Genomic DNA, 20,505 nt, shown 5'->3' on the forward strand with positions numbered 1-20,505 from the left:
TGTTTTGTTTGGTTTGTTTTGGGGAAATTTTTCAGTCTCTTTGCTGTCATGATTCAAAATGGAAAAACTGTTCATTTTGATTACAGCCTAACTGACTCAGAATGTTGTTAACACAGTTTTGTAGGTGTGTCTCCTTTCTTGCTGGTTCAGTGAGGGGAAAAAAAGATGGGAAGGTTTTTTTCCTTTCCTCTTTTGTGTATCTTTTCTTTTTGACTAGAAACAATTATGAAAATATTTTTGTTTTTATTAAAATTGTTCACATGAATTGCTTTAACTCTTCTGATTACCTCTTGCCTGCTAATTACCGATTGCCCTCCTGAAGAATCCATATGATGTGAAAGCCAATGTTTTGCTGAAGAACATTATTATTACAATGTGCCGTAGGCCTAACTGCATTGTACAAAAATTTCTGTTGTAAGCTGGAAAAAAGGCTGCTACATTGTTGCTTCTGCTTTTGAAGAAGTGTATTTAGATTGTGTTATATGAAAGGTTTTTTTAAAAGGAACTCATTTTTATCTTGAAAGCAAAACAAATGACCAAACATTTGGTAGATATTCTACAGTGCAGGGAATTATTTTTTTTTTAAATATATTGGTGTGCATACTTTCTTTCCAACAAACCTATAGATTCAAATTATTCTGCAGTATCCACGTGCAAGATACAAATGAAATGCAGAAACTACAACTTGGAAAAATTAGTACCTTTTTTTCATTATCTCAGTCTCTCCTATCACATATGCAATTAAGATTTGACCTTTTCATTAGAGAATTTGATAAGTTATATGAGTACTTAAGGAGAAATTGACTATAATTGCAATGTGCAAATACTGCAGTTTTTCAGTTTAAGGAAGATTTACATGTCCTGTGATCTGATATTCACTGAGTGCGAGGTAGATTTGACTTCATTAAACTGAAGGGGCAGTAAGCATTTCACAAGTAAAAGGTGGCATAAAGGTGATCCATGTAAACATATGGATTTCAAAAAATATCTCTTGAAAAATCAGCTGCAGGAACTGGAAGTTCAACCAGATTATTTTGCAATTATAAGGGAAATAACACAGTTGTGTGAATTATGGGGAAGAACATATTGTTGTGCCTTGTTTGAACAAAAAAACACACTAAGCTATTATATATTATTGGTACTCAATAAGTAAAGACATTATATTATTACATTAATGCAACCATCTATTCCAATAACATGGGAAGTGTGTTTAGTTTAACTGAGGCATAGGACCTGGCTTCAGTTCAAATACAAAATAGTGTTTATATGAAGTGATTTACACTAAGACCACTCTCTTAATTTGTGATTGGCTTCCCTTTATGGTACTGTCAATATTTGTGAGACTAACACCTGGAGAGTTTATTATCAATCTTGGCTTTAAAATCTAGCCATGCTAAAGCAATGGGAATTTTGCTTTTGGCTGTACTAGGATCAGAATTTAATCTCATGTATTGTTAAAAATAATGCAAAACAAACATACAGAAGCCTAGAAATACTTAAATTCAGAACTGTGTGCCTGGATGCAGTTAACTCTGTCTCCCATTAGAGCTCTCATCTCTGTTATGATGTTAGCAAAAATGGGTGGCTTAAAGAGTGTTCAGGGGCCTGAGTGACCAGAAGCACTTTTTCTTTTCTGCACCCGATTCCTGTATCTTACAACTGAGTGGATTCTTAACCTCCAGTGCTGGTAAGATGTTAAAATTATTCAGCTTGGCTAGAGTGATAATTGGTCTGGAGGTTGTTAGCTAAATACAAAGATGGAGAGGTAAAATTATTTGCTGCACATCTTACTCAAAATGCTTCACAACAAAAATTACATTTGTGATATCTTTAATGATTCCGATTGTACTCCTTTTTCTCCTCTTCCACAAGCATAATTCTAACTTGATTTTGAAAGTATATATTGTGACTAAACCAGCTTAACAAATGTGGACAGTCAGCTACAGAATATAAATTCTGAGGCCAGCTCAAGACAGATTGAGCCTTCTACTTCAGAGGATCTAAAAAGATATTTTTTTTTAATAGTAGAGCTATGAGAGAAAATTCTATTAATAGGACTTGATTCATTCTTGCTGAAAGTTGGTGAAGACATTCAGTTACCATTGTGCTTTACAATACACAATGCCAAGGCACCATGGGTCTACTATTTTGGCACTATAAATAAAATACAGTATGTTGTTTTGAGCTGCGTGCACATTGCACCTATCACCAGGATACACAACGTGCTTTGTACAGAGAGCATTAAAAACCCCCCCTACAACAATATCTGCAATGTAGCTGCTCTTTTATTATCAATGATAGGTAAAACATGATAAAAGCAGAGCAAACATATGTATGTGACATACTAGCAGACTGTTTCATGTCTGCATATGTGGAGAATGGTATCAGCTTTTTCATTTACTGTGTTACGAATCAAGTAAAAGGCTTTACCCCCTTTCTCTTTGCCCTTTTCTCTCCGAGCGAGTTGCTGTAGAGGACTGTATTTCATACCTCAGGTTAAGCCTGGAGTTTCTGTGTTGATTTATTTCTCTAATAAATATTTTATGGATTGGTTCCACTGTTATTTAGGATGTGCCCTCTTAATCAAACTTCAATATTTTGCTTAAATGGGGGGATTAAATTTATGGAGTGTGGAACTTGGATACACTGAGAAAGGGCTTTGATGAAAAGTGCCTCTTTTTTTTCTTTTCTTTTCTTTTCCTTTCTTTTGTTGTATTTGTACTGAAGTAGTCCAGTCTCTGTCATCATCTTAATAGGTTTTTACTGTTTGTGATCGCAAGCAGTTGTAGCATTTCCAAGCCTGTGTCCTGGCTGGTAACCTGCAGGCTACTGTAAGGGAATTAAGTGGCCATTACGACTTGGTGGAGGTTTCAGGCTCTTGGGGTTTATCTCAGAAAAAAAGAGCAGTGTTAGCTAACGTGGGTGTCTCTTGCCTTGACAGCCCTTCGTTTTAAAAGAAAATAAAAATAGTTTGAAGTTTCATGTGAAGTACCATCGTTGCGTTTTATTTTGTGGTTCATTTTTTTTTTATGGGTGTGTTTTTTGGGGGATTTTGGGTTTGGTGTTTTTTTTTGACTGAAGCATAAAGCTTCCAGATTTCCAATATTACATAGTTTTTAAACTAATTAAGGTGGCTCGCTGATTGTTAACAGCAAAATTCCCTATCTGTTCAGTGGTTAGCAAAGTAGGGATCTCGACTACTTCAGTCGTTTCAAAGATTTATGGTCCTAAAAAGACAGGGTCATTTTGGGCCCACCCCCACAGCGAGTGCAGTTCTTCCTGTAGTCCCACCAGCGCAGTTTGCCCCGGTGTGATTGTTGGGAAAACCTGAGATCACTCAGTTAACCTGAAAACATCCGTTTTCTCTTTGTTCCCTCAACAGGTGTGTCATCTTTGAGCATCCAGTTCGCCAAACTTCCAAAGGGACTGAAACATTTAAATTTATCTAAAACCTCCTTGTCACCTAAAGGTATGTTTTATACGTATGCCTCTATTTCTGTTCTAAAGTTTCAGGCTTCCATCCTAGTAATACTTTTTGTTACCAGATTCTAAAGTAATTAATTCTGTAAATTATTTATGTGTATATTCTCAACAATGCAGCTGCTTTTTTGCAGTCCTAGGTTGCTGAACTGTGGGCGGGGTCTGTGTCCCCTTTCGCACTTTGAAAAAACTCTTACTTGCTTCTGTAAATTTTGGGCTTGAACCTGTATTATGAAGAAAGATTGAATTTGGAATTAGCATAAATTATATGTTTCATATATGCTTTAAAAAGGTGTCTGAAGCAAAAATGTGTAGGGAATTTTCTAAATGCTTTGCACACAATTATTTTATGAAACCAAGTGTTGTGGCAATGACTGTTAAGTGGTTCGCTCTGAGTAAAGAGTTCTTTGTTTTATAATTTACAAATTTCCAGTTTGATATTGTAATTAGAAGTGTTTGTATATTTTAAAAGCAATAACATTACTGAAACACAAGTCAGAAACTTTCAGGATATTTTGCATTACTGTTCTACAAATAATAGATGCAGTGACCTCTCAAACACACCGCACAAACCCAGGGTCTCCTGTATAGAACATGAGTGTTAAAAGTATAAAAAATGCACTGACATTAGTGCAGCTTCTTTGCAGATGTTGATGACCTGGAAAAGATGAGCGAGTTACAGTCTATGAAGGACATTAGTTGATAACAGATAGGAGCCATGCTCTTTTATCCTTTTAATTATTGCTCTGTGAAGTGCAGATTCTGTGTTCTCCTAAGCTTTAAGGGTCGACCTGGGGGAACATGGTGGAGGGAGAAGTGGTTTTTGTTGGTTTTTATGAGTGTCTGTAGCTCTTGTTATGCTTAAGTAAATGGTAAATCCTAAACTGAGTGTATTCAATCACGATTTTCATTAAAAAGACTTTATTAAACTCTGGGCTTGGTTTTTTCCAGTGCTAACTCCATTTTTGGTGACGTGATTAAGAATCTTGACTAACCTCACATGTACTCTTGAAATTATATGTTCATGAATTTGACAGAAATTCCTGCAGTTCTGGTATGTTCATTCATCCTGTGATCTGAATGATTTCAGCAAGCGCTTGTGATCATTGAGTCAAGAGAACACTCTAGCTACGCTTCTGTCTTTGTAAAGAATAAATGCCAGCTTGATGAAGAAGTTCATCCACAAAACTCTTGTCAGTAAAAATGAAGTCTGAGGTTATGAAAAGAATTCAGAAGGTTTTTAACACACTTTTTAAAGACAATCTTTAAACAAAAGCTAAAAATATTTTCCAGCATATCTAATACTGGCCTCATGTGAATCCTAGTCCAGACTACATTGCAATAACTATCCGTTCTCCAGAGAGTAACATGTCACCATGAATATTGTCCCATGGCAGCTCCTCAGTATTCCTTAAAAAAGTACATGCGATGCCCTAAAATGGGAATTCTTACCCTCTGGACCTGAAGAAACTCAGCTGCACTTCTTCAGTTGTCTGTAAAGCTGTCTGTCTTAGCCAGTTTTCCTTTAACTTAAGAAGACAGTACTGAATTGGTTTTAACTTGGGAGGCTACTTTTGAACTTGTAATGTGGGCAAAGTGTAAAGGAGACCTTGGATCTTGGATTCAGTAGACTCCAAGGTGCATGGATTCCCCCCCCCCCCCTCCTTTTTTCTTTTTATTTTTTTTTTATTTTGAGCGTTTCAGTTTCAGAAATTCTGTACAGTCCCTCACTGGTTTTGACCTTATTTAAAAAGCGCTTGCTATTCAAGATAAGTTTCTAAGATTGAGAAGTAAAGTTCAGGTAGTAACTTCCCAGCTGATCTTTCTTCAAATATTGTATCTCAAAGTTCCTGAGAGCTATTAACACTCTGAGCCTCCTGAGAGTGGTAAAAGAGCATGAAAGATTGTCTGCAAATGAAAGTGAGATTACTGTTAGAGTATAGCATGAGGTGGGTGAAGTTCAAACAGAAATTTATTGATTTGAAGATTCTGATTAAATGGAAAATTCTAGTATACTCATTCAAGGCTAGGGCTTGCTTTTCCGAGCCCGAGCCAAAGGCTAATTAAAAAATCCCTCATTCACATTGTTTGCCTTTACCGATGTGGCTCGGTTTGACCAGTTGGCCCTTTTTAAACATCAAATAAGCAGCAACATTACGGATTGTTTGATAGTTGTTCTTCTCCCTCAGACTCAGACACTGCTCCTGAATTCCCAGAACTGGTTCTTGATCGTATATGCTCAATTGTTGACAGTACATTACATTCATTTCTACTTCTTGTTATTGCTTATAGATGCTGTTGAGAAGACTCACTAAAGTGAATCCACAGCTATAAGCTCTAGTGGTTAAATAGAGCTTTTGGAACTTTCAAAGTTTCAAAAAAGCATTCATTTGCAGTTGACCTTTGTAGGTAGGGTGTGGATTCAACAATGCAATGTTAAGATAAAATTAAAATTACACCGACTGAAAAGTTTTGAGACTTGGAAAACATGTCGCTGTGCTTCGATTCTTTTCACCATCAAAAGCCTCCTGAAACCAAGAGCCATACCACTAACGTTGGAGACTTTCTTAGTATTTGGAAGCTTAGAAAACCAAAGCACTGACATAGGGTAATTTGGTCTCCAGTGGCTTGCTAGCTGCTTCCTCCATGCCCTCACTGGTAAATCTATTTCATAATAGTTTTTAAGTGAAGAATGGACATGTTCCATCCAATGAATGCCAGTCCATTTTCACTGACCAGTAGCTTTGAGAAATTGCCCAATATTGTGTAGTAAATCAAAACATCTGCCTTCTTCATAGCTTTAGCTGGGCACTTACAAAAAAACTACTGCACCTACTAAAGGACACGGTAATGCTTACGTATGTAAGAAACACACATGTAGTGCTTGAAAGGCAGCAATAGCCATCTGCAATAAATTAAGAACTTGGTGGTAAGCTACAGAGCCCTCAGGTGAAAGTTAGATTTGAAGGAGTCAGAAGTAGCCAGGTCCTAATTTATATTTGGAAAAGCTGAAGAATTTTGGAGGAAGAAAGCTCTGACTGGTTAGTTCCCCATGTGAGCTTTTTAATTTTAATGTGAAAAATATGTATTTGTTCTGATCAGGATCTGAGAGTCTTTATGCATCTCTTGATATTTTAATTAACTAACTATTTTTCTGAAATTACAGGCAAATACATTAATTGAAATGTTCTTAATTTCTAGGTCTCATCAGTTGCTTTTGAAGTTCTGGCAATTATAATTGTTAATGTACTTGCTCTTCCACAGATACTTTCATCTAGTTCCACAGATACTTTTATCTAATCATTATTGTGTGCAGGAAGACACTAACTCAACAGTATGGAGTAAACTCTGTTTTCAAAATCTGTTTCAAAATGGGATTGCACTGTTAAAGCCTCCATAGGCTTGGCAAAAAGACTTCTTCACTGAATCTGGGACCTCTAACACGCTGTGGCTCCATCAGGGCAGCTGGTGGAGCGTGGTCCAGGCAAAACCAGGCATTCTGTGGTAGGGAAGGGTCTCGTATCTGCCTGGTGATCTGTATTCCTCTGCTGCAGTACAATGATGGTAACAGAAGCTCATTAAACATTTGTGTATGTCTGTGTTGACTGAAATTGTGCACTTGCAGGGTGTGGGCCAGTTTTGTCTAGGGTTGACTAAGTTGAGTACCGACATTTTTTTTTTGGCAGGGGTGAATAGCCTTTCCCAGTCACTGAGTGCCAACTCACTGATCGCAAACACGCTCGTCTATCTTGACCTCTCAGGGAACGCACTCCGTGGTGATGATCTCTCAGTAAGCACTTTCTTCTCATTTGGGAGTTAATGAATGGATGTTTTAATTAATTGTTAAGAGAAAAGCAAAGCTATTTTGCTTAGAACCTTCTTTGCATTTATTTTAGCACAGTTCTAGTACTAGGAGAGAAAATAACATTTTGATCTCTACTCCTCAGAATATAGTAAGAGAATTAAATTGCCCCAAATGACTAAACGAATCCACATAATTTTAGTTTGGGCTTTTAGTCCTTGGCTTCTACTGATAAATGAGAAAACTGCAAGTGTGCCACTTGTTTCAGTGGACTACCATGCTCCCCGAGTTCTGTTTGAAAGTGAACAAAACACAATTGAAAAAAATCATCTTCTTTTTAGGGATAAAGTGTAGTACAAATTTTTCATTGGAAGGCTGGAAACAAATGATTTCTTTTGACTTGGAAAAACTTAATTTCTAGTTTTCAATATTTTTGTTTGTATAAATGAATCTGTGCGCCTCCTTGATATGTGCTGTTGAAGCTCATGATTCTTCGAAGAATTTAATTATTTTTAAAATTCCTTTGTTCAGTTTATCAATAGCCATAGAAGTGCAGCTCTGTTTTCTCCATAACGAAATCCACTTAGTTCTCAATTTGTATGTGTTCACTTTTTGACTGTTACATCTGTATTTCTCACATCAGAAGTTGCGTGCATGTGTCAGGTTTTGAATTCTTTAAGTATTGAGCATCTAAAATATGCAACACCAGAGTCACCCAGTCTTCTAATTTAAAGTGCAGGCAGACATGGCGCTCTGACTTTTTCACAAATCTGACTAGTTTCACATTTATCAGCATATTCAAAGAATTAGTCTTTGCAGACATAAGAGGTTACAGTTTCAGTGGGACAAGAGGATTTAAAAGGTAGCAAACAAATAGTTAAATTTAAATACACACAGTGAGTTACTCTTAAAGAGAGAATAACATAGCAAATAATGTAAAAACAAAAAGTAAACTAAAATGTACAACTTTGATAGGCAATGCTTAAAGAAATTTGATGTCTACCTACGATATTTTAAGGGACATAAATAGAAGAAGTTGGGCTTTTCTTAGCCTGTCAGAGAGAGAGATGGTTCAAAGAAAGATTACTAATACTGAGATCTCTTAATCTGTGGAACAGTTTTCCAACAGGAGTAAGGAAATCCTGTTATTTAGCAATTAAAATAAACTCTGGCAAAGCACAGGGATTTTTAAAGCAGGGATCTTTCTTGCGCTGTAGGTATAGGGGCTAAATGACCTAATTTTTAGGAGGATGGATCTATTTTAGAAATGTTGAACATGCTCTATTCGGCCGAATTTCATGTGGAGTTGAGCATTCCACGTTTCTGTGAATTAGGTCACGCTTTTGTCTTCTATGTTGTTCTCTGAGACTAAAAAAAGCCCCAAATAAAGCAGTGTTGTAGTAAGAAGTTTTACATAAGCTAACATTTACATGACATATCCTATGCAGTACTGAAGCCATCAATGTTAAAATCTTGTTACCTGTTCTGTATTCTCCCTTAAGCCTTTAATGCACTGCTGATACTGAGAAATAACCATGGGCTTCAGAAGCAAACTAGTTGCTTCCCTCATGCTTAAAGGGGCTGGCTTAAACTTATAAACCATTTAGACTTTCTGAAATGTAACAGCAATCTGAGTGACGTTCCAAGGTATTTCTAAATAAATTAGTCACCATTTGCTGTGAAAGTGAATTGCAAGGTAATTCAAGAGTTGTACGTGAAGAGTAATGTTTGGTAAATGTAGTCCGAGCACTGTTTTTCCCCTGTTACTTTAAAAAATGATAGCCTGGAAAAGTAAAACAGGTTGTATCGATTAGGTGAAAAGAAGTTTCAGACGCAACTCTTGCAGTGCAATTTTATAATAAAAGCCTGAAATGCAATGAGAAGTAGTGATCCAGTAATTGGTGTCATGATATCAAAATTAACATGGATAATTCTCTTTTTTTTTTCCTCCATTAATTATAGAGCTTGTACAATTTTTTGGCCCAGCCAAATGCCCTTGTTCATCTGGATTTATCCAACACGGAGTGTGCGCTAGATATGGTAAAGATGTTTTTTGTGGAGATTCAAAAACCAAGGAAACATTCCCCACCTCCTATCCCTAGGTACTTTTCTGGGTTAATATAAAGTAAAATCAATCTTCTTTGTTTTAAACCAGGTGTGTGGAGCCCTCCTTCGTGGGTGTCTTCAGCATCTAGCTGTCCTTAGCCTCTCTAGGACTCTCTTCTCTCACAGGTACAGTTCAAATGTCAGTACTGTCAACTCCTGCAGTATTTTGTTTTATAATTTCTTGCTCTCGTGTTACACCTTTCTTTTCAAGAAGAAATCTAAGACTTTATAAAAGTCTTGGAGGACTTAGTGCTCTATGAAATAGGTATTATTTCTTCCAAGCAAAATATTTTCTTTCCCTTTCTGCTCTTTGCTAGATGGCTGTAAAATAAGCTATCTTGTCTAATACTTTTTTGTGATACTGATGCAGTGGAAAGTATATATCCTTAGTCTCTAAGACGCATAACATTAGGCTTTGAAGTCTGACTGACTTGACTCCTCTTTAAATTTGGTTTTAAAAGTTTGTACTTTTCATGACTTCATGATGGTTACAAATGATTTTTTTTTTTCCTTTTTTTGTCCTTTTCTGGGAGGAAGTCCCTTTGAAAGTCTTTGAGACTGAACATTGACTTTGTAGAATACTTGCATTGTAGGAAATATTAACATTAGCTTCCATTTTCTTCAAATCAGTGTCTTGGGTCCATATCAGAGATGATACCTAATTGGGGGTAAGCCACTCCATCATCGAGTAATTCCTTCTAGTGGTGAAACGGCAATTTCAGGGGTTTTGTAATGTCCTGTTTGATCTTCTGCTCATAAGATATAAGTATGTTCACTATTATCCAGAGCTAAATGATCATTCTGTGTAGTTCACGAAACAGAAGCTAGATAGTAATGTCGTCTTTGCAGCAGTGCAATGCTGAGGATTGTTTGTTGAATCAATATTTTGATGACATTATATTTCTATGCTAATTGAGAGCTACTGATTACAGAGCTGTTGAAGGTAGAGCAAATTAAACATGTAAAAGATCATTACAGTTCTGATGGCTTGTCTTCACTATTTATTGGAATGAGGAGTGTCTAGATGCTACTTCTTAATGAATTTGTTTACTTACAGAAAAGGAAAAGAAGTCCCTCCCTCCTTCAAACAGTTTTTCAGCAGCTCACTTGCTTTGATGCAGATTAATCTTTCGGGAACTAAACTCCCTCCTGAGCCTCTAAAGTAAGAATTTCATTTCATTTTCTCCTGTTGCCTGAAACCTAGTTTGCATTGTTATTATGTGAGTGCCTCATATTAAAAATGAAGGGGAAAGGATTCTGCCTTTTTTTTTTTTTCCCATCGTACATTATTGATATTGCAAGAGTGTGTTTTATAATGACCACATATTCAAGAAATGTTATTTCCATCTCACAGTTGAGACTATTAGTCATATTTTGTTCCGTGGGAATGTCACAGCTGTTTACCTTCCATCAACATTTTTTTTGTGATGTATTTCTTTGTGGCTTATGAACAAAACTGTTTGCTTCACAGTAAAATGGGATTATGTACTTTTGTGAGTGCCATTCCTTTGAGGTTGTGGTATTGCAACAGCCGTTATGAAACTGAACCTGTTGCAGTGCTTGGGAGGAGAGAACTACTGCATAGAGCTATGCCCTTCTTTTGCGGGGAAAGACACTGGCAGCAACTTCTAGGAATGCTAAGTGTAATGCATCTCTTTGCTGTATGTCACCCATCCTGTGGCTAACAGGTTCTGGTGATGTGGATTGAGTACTAGAGAGAAACTCTTCCTATAACCTAATGCAGGCTGAGGGAAATTGTGGTGCACTGTGAAGTGTGCAGTTTCAAACCGTGTTGAACTTTTCAGATGTAAAATTTAAAGGTGCGTTTTAAAGTCAAGATAGGTCTCGATAGGTAGGTCTAATCTAGATAGGTAATTCTGTCATTATGGCAGAATCCTTGTGTTTATTGGGCTAAATTAAAGAAAGGGCTCTTTCCAGAGTGTCAACTTGCTAGCTAATATGCATTAAAACATACCTAACCCTATCCATAGTAGGCATCTAGACATGTTCACTAACCATTTCAGGGGACACATGTCCAAAATCCTAATCTGGACACAGATACAGATATATATGTGTATGTATGTATACTTGTGTAGTTGGGAGCCTGCCTTCTGAAGGAGAACAGGGAAGCGAAGTGGGCAATAGCTCCTCAAGGGAGTAGCTCATGAATGGGAGTTGGTGGCGAAAGTCAGAGATGTGGGATATAAAGAGTAGTTATAGTTAGTGAGTACCAGATGGAAAGCTTCTGATACAATCTGGGGGAAGCTAAGGGAGAGAAAAGTAGCAAGTGCCACACAGGAAAGAGGAGTGTACATTGTTTTGGGATAATTTTTTCAATGTATTTTGACATTGGAGAGGACAGTACAATCTGATGCTTAAGTAAGATGCACTGGATTGAAATCAATATTCAACTGCAGGAGCCGACCATTTTAGCTCTGAGCTTTCACTCTGTTCTGTGTGATGCCCTTGGTTGCTGTCTTGCTTGCTTAGACTTTGCTAGGATTAGGAAGGTACGGTACTGATGTGTTTTCAAACAGAAGGTGATTATTGAGAAACATGTTGGGTGATTCTGATTAATTTAGAGCTGTTGATTCCATGGTGGAGGGCAGCAGGGAGCTATGTTTAATGAAGCAAGAAGAACGGAGGATGTATGTGACTAATACACAGGATAATCTTACCAGTGCTGCAGGAGAAAAAGAATGCTGTGAGACACTGAATATGTCTACACAGATTAGGAAAGGTGAGAAGCCCCAAACACTAAGGTTCATATTTAGCGCTTCTCCTTGGCATGTCAAGTATCTCCTGGGGTGTGAGGCGTTTTGGCAGATGAGTGCTCTACAATAGTCTGTGCTCGTGGAAGATGTTACTGTATTCATTTATTCCAAATACTTGTGACCCCTTGATCTGCCAGCTGTGCAGGAAATGAGATCTTCCTAGTCCTTTTCAGCCAAAATGATTTGTATTAGTAAAAACCTACTCTGGTAATGTTTAAGCTAATCTGTCTCAATTGGACTGAATTGGGTCGAGCTCGCATGACTTCCATGTTGGTGGAAGTAGAGAGGCAGTGATGGTTAGTGTAGGATGAGCTGAGAGCAGAAACCTGTTTTGCCAGCACAGACAGCTCCAGAAAGGAGCATCCGTCCAAAGTCCAGCTGGACGCGGATGGTCTCAAGAGTGTGCATGTTGCTCTCAGCTGGCTGGTATTTTGGCATGGGCTTCTTTTGTTTTGTTCTAATGGCAGTGTCCACCTCTGCCTAGGAGGTAGAACAGAGCTCTTAAAACTTTTTGGTAGTTTCCTTGATGTGGTTTTTCTCTGACCTGAGTTTTTTCTTCAGTCTGAGCTGAGTGTATTTCACAACAGTACAGAGAACTATGATCTGCAGTACACCTTGTTCTCCCTCAAACCCTGTATGGCTTGACTAATAAGCTTCAAAAGCATCCTGTGGAAGTTAATCTGGTGTTAAAAGGACTGAGGATGTGCTGTATCCTGGGGCAGCTGCTTAGCCTTTTGGTCTTAACTGTAAGAAATTACGAAACTTCTACAGAACAATCAAGATCATAGGATTTGTTAAAGACAAGAAGATGGAAACGCCTTTTTTTCAGACTTGTTTGTCATTGCTAAGTTTACAATAGCACATGAGGTATGATTTCTAGAAGGAAAAATAAAAATGACATAGTGTACGATAATATTACTTCTCTGCCATCTTTCATCAATGCATGCCAAAAAGCTTTGGACAACATGGGCCTTGGAACTGTCCTGTGACAAAGGAGGAGTTCCTGGTGTGGGTCCATGAACCCGAGTCACCAAGTTGGATGTGTGATTCAAGGTCAAGCCTGCCTACAGAAAAAAATACAGATTAAAATGCAGATACCTGATATCCTGAGTCCCAAATTCCCCTGATAAATTGTTTGATTTCTTTCTTATCAGCTTCCTTTAGATCAACAGTTGTGGTGTGTTTAATCGCATATGTAGACTAAGTGAGTTTAAAGATATTGGTTAATAAGTGCAGTCAGCAAAGGAGATGAACTTGCTTGGACAGTGATGGACCTGTTAATATAAGACAATCCTTTCAGGGAAGAGGTTTGCTAGTAAAGCTGTACTGCAAGGATGTCACATAGTGGGTGGGGAAAGGGTGCTTTTAGTTCTTGTATATAGTTAATACAGTTAACGTTCCATTGCAGCTTGCTGTGTTTTGTTTTGTTTGGTTTTTTTTTTAAAACTGAGTGGAGCAGTTTATACTCTCTGTTCCTTGTTTAAGTGTATGTTGGCGGTTTTGTTCGTTTACAGACATTGCCAGAAGTTGTATTTTGATCTGTCAGTGCTATAACAAGACAAGTTTCTGATATGCTTCTCATGCAAATGCTAATTACAAGGCCAATTCTTGCATTCTCCATCTAGCACAGTTGACAAGACCTTTCCATGCATTGCCATGTGTGCGATTTAAACATAGTGGCTAAGTATAGCTATAATATGTCTGCATTCAGTGCCTTGGAATGCTGGTGATTTTTCATGACAAAGAATTGAGAAATCATGAGATTTTCTTAGGATGAGTTTATAGGAAAGAGGTTAGGAAAAAAAAACAACCAACCCTTTTTTTCTTCCTGTGAAGAGAATACATTTGAAGCAGCATTGTGTCTCCTTTTTAATCTGCATTTTTTAATGTTTGCACTGTATTTTTTATGTTACCTCAAAATGTTTAGGAAGTTCTTTGCAAAGTTATCATCAGCCAGACTAACTTTGAATAAAAGCATGTCTGGGAAGGAAATATACACAAGGATAATCTAAAAATTTGTAAAAAACTGTTGCAGAGCTTTCACGTTTTTCAAAGTCTGTATATTAATAGCTTAAGAAGTAAATAAACACAAGATATTTGCCTTTGTTAACAACAGAGGTCTGATTAACATTTATACCGGGAGGGCAGATCTAAATAGGTTTAAATGAAGAACCTTCCTGGGGTGCGCACATTTTAAATATGGCTTTTACACACTACTTGCATAGCAAGTGTGTAAGCAGATGACTCCCCAAAATGGATTGGTTTTTAACTTTCTTTATGCATCAGTAGTTTGGATTCTGTTAGCTTGCTTTTGGCTGAAATGGAGTTTGGGAAGGAAGTCCTTCTGTTTGTCTGTTTAATTACTAATTCAAAGCAGCATCTATTCTAAAGATACTAGAAGGTATACACAGACTGTGTTTGCTCCTTCTCTAAGACAGATACTGTTGTGCTTTCTGATTCGACAATACTAATACATATGTGATATTAACACTAACTCTTATATGTCGAAACAAACTTCTGTAAGGGTTTAAAGTTGTATTTATGAAAATCATGATCAGTTGTTGCTACACTTGTCTGCCATTCTGCCTAAAGACAAAGGATACCGTTGTCTGGGAATATAGTTTTGAAATCTGAAAATATTTATTGGGTTGCAGGAGTGGAGAATTGTGTGATACTTGAACATGATCCAGCATTTTAGTGCTACAGGCACTGTGCCTGGCTGAAATGGCTGGCTGCACTGCATCTTGTGTATATTAAAAAATCCAATTTTTTCCTGAATTTTTTGAAAATCGGAGAGTTGGTGCAGTCATACAACAGAACGCTCCTTTTGTAATCATTTGATGCTTTTTGAAAACAAATGTTGAAGAAAAGTCATCTCTGATGAATGTTATTGAATGTTGGTGTAGCATTAGCTTTAGTTTCTTGATTAGGCTTGCATCCCTGCAGTTTTTGAAGCTGCTGGAATGTTCTAAGCATGGCAGGTTTATGCTGCCACTGTCATTTAAGAAATAACTGCTCAGCTGGTGTGGTTTTGGTTTGAAATGGTTCTGTGTGTTATAGGTGTATTAACCTGTGATCACTTAGATGATGATGTAAAGCTGCCTCTTTTTTTTCTTCTTTTTTTCTTCTTTTTTTTTTTTTTTTAAATGGTTCTAAAATTGATCTTTTTCAGAGCGCTTTTATTAGGCCTGGCTTGCAATCACAATCTGAAGGAGGTGTCTTTAGATCTCAGTAGCTGTGAGGTAAGGAATATTTACCAGGACGTGTTCAAAAGATGCAATGATGTGGAATTAGAGTTCCCCTGAAATCCACTGGGTGAGGTATTCTTCCTCTGTAGTCAAAAGTTATGGGAAAGGTAGAACTCAGAGAAGCAGTTATGGTAAAAATCAGCTTCTGTGTGTTACAGCATCCTAAATAATCAGCACAGAGGTTGAAAGCAGCTGATTGGCAAAACCCTCCTTGCAGTGTAGCTGTTGTAGATACTGAAGCAGTGTGCTGTTTGCTGCTTGGCAGCTTCTGCCCTCTGGGGCTGTGATTACACAGGACCCTCCAGCAGGACTCTCCAAGGTGCCCAAATTCTGACGAGTTGCAGGAAGCTGCATGCCCTGAAGGCATGTCTGTGGTTTGATTGCCTTCCTTCAAAACCAGAGACATGCTTCCTCTCTGCAGGTTTGCTTTTTAACCTTGGGAGAAATTTTGCTTTCCTAATAATTAATCAATTCAGGCCAATAGGGAACTTTGATCAAAGTTGGTTGAAGCATGCCATTAACATAAGAGGCACCGTGCAAATGGCTTTAAATATCTCAAGAATAAATAAAAACAATTGTGGCAGCTTGATTTGCTTTATCTTGTTTCCTCTTGCTTCTCTGTGCTTTGCTGTGCACTTCGTTTCTCAGGATTGTCCGTACCCTTGCAGGATGATACCTGCATGGCTACAGCTTATGACAAAAGATCAGCCACGACCCTGGGGAGACAGCGAGGCAGTTACGTAGAGAACCATGTGGGCTCTTGCCAAAACCATCATGAACCTGCTTAGGCTCAGGCCTTCTCTAGCTGTTAGGCCACCTTTTCTTTTTTTAAGCTGCAAAGAAAGCCTCTGACTTGTTAGGCAGATCTTTCCAACTCCATCAGCTGAGTATTAACTGTTCTGGAAGTGCCTTTCAAATGCAATGGTTTCCCTTCGAGTAGAAAACATGCAGTTTGATGAACATGTTGAGGTGTAGTAATCCTTGCCTTAGGTTCGTGGTCGATTGCTTTTGGAATGTGCACATTATTTCCTTATGAAGGACAAACCAAATCACTGTGAATGCATTTCATAGTTCGTTTTGATATTTTACACTTTAGAAAATATGGTATCACTTTGAAGAGCACTACATGTAAATTCCAAATAGAAAAGCTTTCAAGTCAAATACACATGCTTCTGACTTCTGAGTAGAGAGATCAGACGGATGATAATTTTTCTTTCAGAGGGAGAAAGGAAAAGGGAGGAGTAATTAAAGTAACAAAAATGAAGTCCTGTAATCATAACCTTAAAAGAATAGATCAATAAAACACAAACATAAGTAATGAAAGTATAAATCAGCATGTAAAACAACGAGGGCTGACAGGAGTGAAAGCGTTATCCTTTCATTAAATAACCCCCAGGATGGGATATGGAGGAGCCCTTCGAGGGGCGTTTTAGCTTTATTGCACACCAAAGCATGCGTGGTCATGGCTGACTCTCATGACACAAAGGAAGGACTCGTGCCCAACTCGCAGCGTTCCATTCCCGTAGCTGGTCCCTCCAAACTGACAGCACTTCCTTAGGTCCTTCCCTTAACATTTTTTCACATCACTGAGCTTTATCCATTCTCATGTGCTTTGGAAAGAAGAAGTTATGCTTCCACCAAGAGGGGAGTCGATGTGCCAGGAGCTGGGAGTACTCTCAGTGGGCCCAGCACCACAGGGTTGTGTTCCACCTCTCCCTGACCCTCTGTGAGCTGGGCAGGGTAATCTGCACCCAGAAACAGAGCCATGGGAAGCTCGGAGCCGATGATCTGCACTACTCCCAGTTCCTGCAAGCACATGCTGGTAGGAGGCTAGAAGGCTGATGCTTCAGCTTTGCCCTCCTCTTTCCTACATCAGGCAAACTGCACTCAGCTATGGAAGGATAAATCTCTCTGTTCCTTCCCTCTCCCGCCATTTTTCATTTGCTCCCATAATTTTCTGGTATATTGACTCCAAGCTTAATCATTTTATCTTGCTTGTTTGGTTTTTTTATTATTTTTACTATGAAAATTACATTTTTATTTCTACCTGCTCAGCACTGATGTATTTCACTCTTTTCCCTTCTGCTTCCCTTAGCTTGGTCACTGTGTAAGTACCCTCCATGCTTTACCTTAATTGTTAAATCAGTAAGCAGCTTTGTTTGCCCTTCCCATATTGGTACCTCATAGCTTTGAACACGCTTGGCATTTTTAATTGTTGAAGGGTTGTTCTTCATTTTCTGAATAAGAGCTTGTATTTGTAGTCTCAGAAGTATGTTATATAGGAGATGATGCAGAGGGTTGGTTTTTTTTATTTTTTCAGTATCATGGTTCACATTGACAAATAGTCCTTCAATTAATCTCTGCTTATATATAAATATAAAATTTTAATACAGCTGCAATAAATTTTGATCCCAAAAGTCAACTCATTTTCATCACCCTTGGATTAAATAGGTATCACCATTTGTGCACATAAAATGTTTGTGCATTGAAGACTTTCAATATAGAGTTATCGGTACAAGATTGAAAGCTGCTTCTGAAAAATTGTACACTCCAACCCTCAAAGTATACATATCATAAGCATTTGGATTCTACTGTGAGTAAAATTTCAGTGTAGAGAACTTCTACCATACCAACAACCAATCCAGGACTGCATATAATCTGCCAGTTCCATAGATTCTGCGGTAATAGATGTGACACTGTAAAATGGTTGTCTTGTGGTCGGCCATGCTGAGAGAGCAGCACAAAGCAAAATTGAATTATTTTGACATTCTTAAGTGGATACTACAAATGCTCTTACAAAAACAGAGTTAAAATTGCACCGCTTCTGGCCCAAATACAGACTTTAATCTGACCGCTTCTTGAGAGGATAGGGTGAAGGATAGGTAGGCTTTGTTTTATGCAGAAGAGGAAAGGTGCCTTACATTCTGTATCTCTTACACTTCCAGATGTGACTTACGATTTAGACGTTGCCTTTGGCCACCACTGTTCTTAAAATGCTCAGACCAAGTTGTTGAGCTGCTTGTTAACCAATCGCATATCTCAAACTTTTGAAAGTGCCAGATCAAGTCTTTATTGAAAAATACTTCTGAAGGCATTTGTGGTTCCTTAATTATAGCATGGATAAAAGAGAGTATTCACAGAAATATCAGCAGGTTGATTCAGGATATTTAGCCAAGTAAGTCAACTAAGTAAAATATTACTCATTTATTTATGCACAGGAGGTGAGAAGGCTATTTCATGTTTGAAAAAGCTTTCTTTTTTTGAAGCAAGGAAAGTGAAAATGGAAAATGCAGAAAGAGAATTTTTGTAGAACTTTTCCCCTCTTTTGCTTAAGTCTTTTTCTGGGGGATGTTTATAAAGTGAGATGCACTTTACATAGTTTGCCTAGCTGCAAGAAACAAGAAAATGCTTTTGCTTCTTCGGGAAAAAAAAAAAGTTGTGTTTTTAATTCAGTAGCGTTAGTAAATAAGTGTGTAAGTTTTAACAACTTTGATTCTTAATGTTGATGTTTTCCCCTAGGCCATTTCACTGTTTCTTCATTAAATCCTGACATTTCTTTTATATTAATTTTAATATTTCAGATTAATAATATCATAATTGATACTTTCCAGTCAGGCATTTTTGTTATTGTTGCTGTTTTTCTCTTTTATGCCTATTTATAAATTAAGAATAAGGTAAATTACTGACTTCTCTTGTTTATGGTATTTTGTGGCCGTTTTACAATTGGATTATTTAAATTTTCTTTTCAGTGACAAGGGAACAAATTTTTTTTATTTTTTTTTTTTTTAATTTGCTATTCATCTTTGATCTGGGCACCCTAGCATTGTGCTAAGAGCTGAAATAAAGAAGATGCTAACTATAAGCCTTGACTGTAGTGGAATTCAAGGGTGACAGTGTTGCACACTTATAGGCTGGGCTAAGTTTATTTTTGTTCTCATTAGAAGTTGGAAATGTCCTGGCCTCTTCATGTAGAGAACCCGCACCAAAGTCCTGCGGTCACTGCCTGGCACAAGCGCTAAAGGATTCATTGTGTCTGCACCATTTCAATCTTTCCCTGATTTAACTGCTGAGCAGTAGTTTTAAGAGAAAGGAAAGAGTCCCTTTTCTCATTTATACGCAAATAGTGAGAGAGAAGGATGAGAATAGCAGGAATGTGTGCATAGGCTGTCATGTTGATGTGCGTAACTTCTGTTGCTGTTAGTGCCTTCTGTATTCACTACGCTTCTACCACTGTTTTCTGTGTGATCTTGAAACCATAACTAGTTTGCAAAATGGATCATGTTTTGTCTCTAGTTAAGATCGGGAGGTGCACAAGTCTTGGAAGGATGCATAGCAGAAATACACAATATCACCAGCCTAGATATTTCAGACAATGGTAAGTACACAGAACAGGAATGGAGGGTCATGAAAGTCCAGAATCTGAGAAATGCTTTTTCTTTCAGCTCATGGTGTAATCAAGGATGATCACTCTTGCTTTATGATTGTTGGCCATATTGGCTATCGAAATCTCTCAGACCAAGAACTCTTATTGCTATAAAGTATGTAAGAAATGTTTATAGACTAACTGTACCCTCAGAAGTTTATGTTTGAGATAAATGTAACACAGCAGAATAAATTAACAGCAGCAAGCATCATATTAGATCTAGAGGAAAGTGGGTTTAAGTACAAGAGGATGAGAAGCTCAATGAGAAATGAAAGTGCAGTGAAAGAAGAAAGAGAAAGACAGATACAGAATGAAGCTGAGGTTGTGATGCTGAAGAAGCGAGAGAGGGAAATTTGGAGCAAACAGTCAACCAGCTTCAGGTCAGAGAAGGCCTGTTTGAGTCTTCGGAAAAGTCTTGGAGTATTCCTGCTTTGGAGGCTCTCTGCATCCTAGCTGGGGATACCAGCTGGCTTCTTATCTTGCAAACTCAAACTGTAGATGTATGGGATGGAAGAATTCACCTGCTGTGTTTGCCCCTCTGACAGCCAGATGTGGAAATATTTCAGAAGGAGATTCCCAGTACACCAAGAAAGGTGTCATGGATTGGCAAGCGGAAAGCTTTGGGAGCTACTGACTCAGCCCAATTATGTAAACAGATTGATTGTTATAAGT

At 37.8% G+C, this 20,505-nt stretch overlaps 1 protein-coding gene across 7 annotated transcripts in view; it reads left to right on the top strand.

Annotated features, from left to right (window-relative positions):
* The window catches only part of CARMIL1 (capping protein regulator and myosin 1 linker 1), a 196,167-nt gene that overhangs the window by 103,448 nt on the left and 72,214 nt on the right, over positions 1 to 20,505 (top strand). For all 7 annotated transcript variants that reach the window (XM_049830470.1, XM_049830465.1, XM_049830466.1 and 4 more), the window contains 7 exons: positions 3,383 to 3,469; positions 7,167 to 7,270; positions 9,245 to 9,322; positions 9,438 to 9,514; positions 10,446 to 10,550; positions 15,335 to 15,404; positions 19,704 to 19,785. In XM_049830470.1, the coding sequence (XP_049686427.1) occupies positions 3,383 to 3,469; positions 7,167 to 7,270; positions 9,245 to 9,322; positions 9,438 to 9,514; positions 10,446 to 10,550; positions 15,335 to 15,404; positions 19,704 to 19,785 (603 nt within the window). The remainder of the gene's footprint in view (positions 1 to 3,382; positions 3,470 to 7,166; positions 7,271 to 9,244; positions 9,323 to 9,437; positions 9,515 to 10,445; positions 10,551 to 15,334; positions 15,405 to 19,703; positions 19,786 to 20,505) is intronic.

Source organism: Accipiter gentilis, chromosome 27 (assembly GCF_929443795.1).
Source record: "Accipiter gentilis chromosome 27, bAccGen1.1, whole genome shotgun sequence".
Classification (NCBI taxonomy): domain Eukaryota; kingdom Metazoa; phylum Chordata; class Aves; order Accipitriformes; family Accipitridae; genus Astur; species Astur gentilis.